General features: G+C 48.7%; 1 protein-coding gene across 1 annotated transcript in view; it reads right to left on the reverse strand.

Annotated features, from left to right (window-relative positions):
• The window catches only part of DNAAF9 (dynein axonemal assembly factor 9), a 106,575-nt gene extending 101,723 nt beyond the window's left edge, over window positions 1-4,852 (reverse strand). The window contains exon 1 of the mRNA XM_061583534.1: window positions 4,337-4,852. Within this exon, the coding sequence (XP_061439518.1) occupies window positions 4,337-4,428 (92 nt within the window). The 5' untranslated portion in view covers window positions 4,429-4,852. The remainder of the gene's footprint in view (window positions 1-4,336) is intronic.
• Between the last annotated feature and the right edge of the window lie 1,148 nt (window positions 4,853-6,000).

A 6,000-nucleotide genomic window follows, 5' to 3' on the forward strand; every position in this document is an offset into this window, starting at 1 on the left:
ACCTTTAAATCCCTATACGGTCTCGGCCCAGTTTACCTGAAGGAGCACCTCCAGTACCACCAATTAAGCCGCCCGACTAGATCAGCCACGCAGGGCCTTCTCTCAGTCCCACCGATGAAAACAGCTAGGTTGGTGGGGACTAGAGAGAGGGCATTTTCAGTGGCGGCCCCCACTCTGTGGAACTCCCTCCCGTTCGATCTTCGCCATGCCCCTTCCCTGGATATATTTCGCAGAGCCTTAAAAACTTGGCTCTTTGGACAGGCCTTTGGGATCTCCGGGATGGGCTAAAATTGTTTAAAATTGTCTATTGATTGCCCTACATTGTTTTATACTGCTGCTTTTCAAAATGGTTATTGTTGACTGCATTGTATTTTATGCTGTATTTATATTGTATTTTATTGTATTTTAACGTGTACGTCGCCTAGAGTGGCTTCGGCCAGATAGGCGACACAAAAATTAAATTTATTGTTGTTATTATTATTGTTATTATTGTGATGCACTAAGGGAAGGATGCCAGCTATGTATTCCAGAGTGGGTTTCCTGGAGAGCCCACCAAGCCCAACATCAAAGGACCAAGCAGGATGGCTCAAGTGGGGAATCAGCAGGAACTGATCAAAGAGGTGGCTTAGGAACGGGACACACCACTTGAATATTCTCCTAGGCACTAAATATCTGCTGCCCCCGATTGTAACCTCACTATCCCTCCTGCTCAGCTAGTCACTGAAGGGGAAATATATATATACAAATAAGCATTCACTTCATGGGAGCTGCACATTTAGCGGTTTAACTGAATTTTATTTAAGGAACATTGACAAATGTGTTTTCCTTCCCTTTTGACACGTAGCCAAGGTGTTTGGTTGTTTGCATGCCAACTTCCAGCTTCAGCCCGCTCATTTCAAAGTACTCGGGAGAGTCACAAGAAATCTCAGCTTGGGATATTTCTCCAGGTATAGCATAGAAAGACGCCCCTTCCCACCAAGCCTTTGTGCAAACGCTATTGCATCTGTTAAACAGCAACCCAGGAAGTACATTTCTGCAGCAAGGCCACTGCTTCTCTCCTCCCTTTTGCACCATTTGAATTGAAAAGTACCGTTAAATTAAACAAGGAACGGGGGGGGGGGGGAAACTGGTAAGGAATGACAATGAACAGAAGACATTTTAAGGGGTGGACAAATGCACTTACATCTGTTTCTCAAGAATGAAATCCCCAAGGTAGCTCATTTTCCAAGGTCATTCACTCCTCTAAGCTAATAAGCTTCATTAGAAGACATTTGTTTTCTTTATAAAACAACAACAAATCTTTAAGCCACCAGAACTCAGCAAATTTCAGAGGCCAAGTCTTGAATTTTTTACTATTACTGTACAGGAATATTTTGAGGCCGTGCTTTTCCCACACAAACAGCTGAAAATCACAGCCCTGCAGAACATTCCTTCTCTTGGGCATCTGTCCCCTCCGCACTTGTGACTAATTTAATTTGCCACTGCACAAGAAAGAGGAATTTAACCTTCACACAGGCAGCCATGTAAACACATTGCAAATAGAAAGACTGCTATTCTTTGTGCCTGCCTTGGAGGTCTTAAGAGGCATGCGTGCACACGCATTTCCCCCTCCCCCCACCGCGCACACACATTTTTAAGAATTTGATTCTTGTTTTGTGCATTTGTTTTGAAAAGTGAGGAAAGCTGAAAAACAAACAAAAGATGCTTACATGGCTGGAATTATTTTTACACATTTGTAAGACCTAAAGGTGCAGCATATCTCACAGAGATGCATTTGTTAAATTTTAGTCCATTTAAATGGCTGGATTGCATTGTCTTCATCGTACAGGGCCACCTCCACCTTTTTGCAAATATATGTAATTACCTCTGGGTCAAATATTCCAGTTAATAACGTTTTCTCTCGAGCAACGGGTCAGGGACCATCCAAATAATGGAGAAGCAACTGTCACTTCCTAAGGACACCCATCCCCACTGCATTCCCCCTTTGCAAAGAGTCCCTCCCCTAAAGCATACCTGCTTTGCATCCTTCTCCTCTAAGCAGTCACTCCAAACACGAACTCACCCAAACTGCCCCATTCCAGCACTCTCACCCCCTCAACTCACAAGTCACTTCCTTACTAAAGCCTCCACTTATCAGACCTACCCCAAAATTTCTGAAGTGACCACTGAAAAGACAGCTTTCTCCTGCTCCTCCCTCCATCGCCCTACCCTACACGCCTCATCAGAAGGATGGGGAAAATTATTCCAGTTCTGAAGCTGCAGCATCAGATTTTAGGTTCTCGAGAGACTGTGCATTCTTAATTCTTTTTTCCAGCCCTGCATGAACACCAGCCTTTTTTCTTCACAGTCCTTGCCTCCAAACCATTCCTCAGAGGACTTCCATCTCACAACTCTTCTGTCTTCAGACCTGCATGCATCCAGCCAACCCTCTTCTCCCCTTGTGTCTGTTACACTCATAACCTACTAATTCAGCAAAGTACCAGTATGAGTCTCAAGGCATCCAAAGAACACCCATTACAGACCCAGACACCCAACGCTCACACCTTGCCTTCAATAACTCTGGTATCTCAATACGCCCCATGCAAACCCATCAGTGATCCACAGTATTTCCAACCTCCTTATCAACCCTAACTACTCATTCCCACAGGGGGTGAATCTTGGCAGGTCCTTGACCATCTGAATATGCTCTGTGCGGAAGGTGAAATAGCTAGGAATTTGATCGATGGTCCTCAACTTCTTGCCTGGAAGTGGAACCAAAATCAATGGGATCTGCTCCTACAAGGCATGCTTAGGTGAACCAGAGATAACCCTTTATGTGTTGTTTGGAATTAAGGCTTGAATTATTTGGTTTCTGAAAAGGCATGCCATGTATTTGGCCTGAAAAGGCCAAATACATACTAATACGGCATGTCCCCAAACTTGCATCCACACCCTTCCCACTCTTGCCCCCCCTACACTTCCTACCCCATCCCAATTCCCTGTATTCTGTGAACGTCTACCACAAAGCCCTTACACAAACCCTACCCCCCATTCACCCACCTTTCACTCTATACCCCAATCCCTACACATCTTGCCCCCTTAAGCTATTCAGGCAGGCCTACAGAATCCTCAGGGTGGATGAGCTTTTATAATGTATTAATTGATGTTTAGATTATTTTTGTACTTTTTTGATTGTATATTGTATTTTATCCTGGTTGTTGCAAGTCGCCTAGAGTGTCCGTTAACTCGGACAGATAGACGACTAACAAATAAAATTTATTATTATTATTATTATTAATCTCCATCCTCCCTGCATTTGTTCAGGGACCACCACCATGCATATTCTGTGCTGGGCTGACTCTGTAGTTCTACTTTACCCACCATCAGCCAAAACACCTTTAGGAATTAAGTCACTCTGTCATCTACCCTTAGGCATCACTACCCTCCACCTATGCATATTTCTGCACCAAGACAGACCCCTCTACTCCTCCAGGACCCACAGGCACCTCAATCTACATCTATTGTCAATGCCCTCCAACGACCTACCCTCAGTTCCTGAATGCACAATCCCAACACTCCTCTGCCAGCAACCCACCTCCCTTATTAACACCCCACACATATCCTGTATGGGACCAATCCCCCATATCCCCTTTCTAACCAAAGCCCCCATCCCCAATTCAATGCCTCATCTCTCACCTACAGCAAAGCCCCTTTCTCCATAGACGGAAAACCTTCCTGTTCTGCCAGGCTTATGCAAGCTGTCTCTTTGCAGTACCTAGCCTTGTTTTCATTATATTTTTCGCATTTCTTTGCGCTTCAATGGCTACCATTATAGGGTTTTTATTTGTTACAAACAGCTTTGATGGCTTTCGAAATAAAACAGGGGTATGCAGATATGTTTATAAATAATTAAATAAACACAGAAACACACACCGGGTCAAGCCCCACCCCCAGCACTCCTGCATCATGGCAATACCCTTTTACATCACCGACCCTTTCACCCTTTGAGAGGCCAAATTGTTGCAGGCCCTCCTCGCTGCTCTTTCACGGGCATTCTTCATGGGATTTTAAGGCTGTAAGCTGCCCTGGGACCCTGTGGTGAAGGGCAGGAAAGAAGCCACTCAAATAAGGTAAACTGAGGTGTTTTTATAAGGTAAAATAATTCATTGTGCGCCCCCCCTTGCACATCGAGGGGCTCCCCACACCCAGGGTAGCCCCTCCCCTCCTCTTCCCCTCCCCACCCCACCCCGTGCAGCCCCCTCCCTTCTCCTCGCAGCCCACCCCGTGCAGCCCACCCCGTGCAGTCCCCTCCCTTCCCACCCCACCTCGTGCAGTCCCCTCCCCCTCCTGCCCTCACCTGACGCTTGGCTGGGCTCCGCCTCGGGCCTTCATGTACCCCCTTCGGGCCGGGGGCAGGAGCAGGTGGTTCCTCGAGGGGAGCAGCGCCATTGTCCTGACAGCCCAGCCCCAGCCACCGCCAGCCACCGCCAGCCACCGCCCCAGCCGGTCTCGCTTTCCCCTTCCCTGCAGCACCGAACGGGGGAAGGGTGGGCCGTACCAACGCCCCCAGCAGCTGGAGGAAGAGGCGGAAAAGCGAGCGAGAGAGAGAGAGAGACGCGCTGCCTCCCGCTCCGACGTTTCTCTGCGCCCTGCCTGCAGCGAGGCAAGGGCAACTCCGCCCCCTTCCCCGTCCTCTTTTCTTCTCTCCCGTTTCTCCCCCCCCCGTCCGTCGCAATGGTACGTCCCGGCTGGACCAGCTGTTCCAAGAGCGGAGGAGGAGGGGGGACCAGCGCCGCCCCGTGGCAACCGCTGCGGAGCAACGCACGCGCACGCGAGCGCGCTCACTTCAGTGATGCCGTTATCGCGGACGCGGAAGGAAAACCTCCCTTAGCAACGCCGCCCCTCGTCGGCCGCTTAGCAACAGCGGCTCGGCCTTGCTCCGGGACTGGCGCTGGGTCTCGCTTGGCAACGGGCACTGCTGCGTCGTTTGCCTTATGCGAGGTCCAGACGCCGCAAGGGCCGGAGTGAACGGCGCTGGCAGGGAGCCCATCCGCGGTTACACGGGAAGAAGCCCCACTGAGCACTGTGGGGCAGTGGAGGCTGGCGGCGCCATGTCAGTGGGGCAGTGGAATCAGCTCCGGGCTTTAGTCTGAACTTTCAAGGCGCTGTCCGAGGTGCTGAACTTAAGCGCTTTTTAAAATCAGGCTAAAACCCGGAACGGATTCTGCTGCTGCAGTGACATGGAGCCACCAGTGCCGTGGGTCTTACTGCTGAATAGATGTACATAGGACTGTGTTGGGAGTTTCCTGGAAAGAGGGACTGGTTGTTCAACCACCTTGGGGATCGGAGCTCTCTGAGGGGAGCAGGGGTCTCCTCACAACTCTCCTAATTGGTTTTGTTTTGTTTTTACTAATGAAAGCTCTTTTATGCACACTTACTCCTAACATATGCATTGTTTGGTTTGGAGAACTGCATTGCAAAACGTGAATTTCAAATTGTGGCCCCATCAGCACTATACATTTAAAGTAGTATCACACCACTTTAAGCATCAGGAAAAACTTCCTAACTGTTAGAGCCATACGACAATGAAACCAATGACTTAGAAAGGTAGTGGGCTCTCCGACAATGGAGGCCTTCAAGAGGCAGCTGGACAGCCATCTGTCGGGATGCTTTGATTTGGATTCCTGTATCGAGCAGGGGGTTGGACTGGATGGCCTTAGAGGTCCAACTCTACTATTCTATGATTCTAAGCAGTCTTGGCTTCCCCCCAAAGAATCCTGGGAACTGTAGTTTGTTATGGGGTTGAGAGAAGACCCCTATTCCCCTCACAGAGCTAGAATTCTGAAGAGTTCCCTGGGAAGATGGATTTCCTATTAAACCACTCTTGGGAACTGTAGCTCTGTGAAGGGAATAGCATTCTCCTAAGAACTCTCAGCACCCTTAACAAACTACAGTTCCCAGCTGTTAAATTAGCACGATAGTGCTTTAAATCAAGTGGGGGAAACCTTTGGCCCCCCAGAT

Source organism: Rhineura floridana, chromosome 9 (genome assembly GCF_030035675.1).
Source record: "Rhineura floridana isolate rRhiFlo1 chromosome 9, rRhiFlo1.hap2, whole genome shotgun sequence".
Taxonomy (NCBI): Eukaryota; Metazoa; Chordata; class Lepidosauria; order Squamata; family Rhineuridae; genus Rhineura; species Rhineura floridana.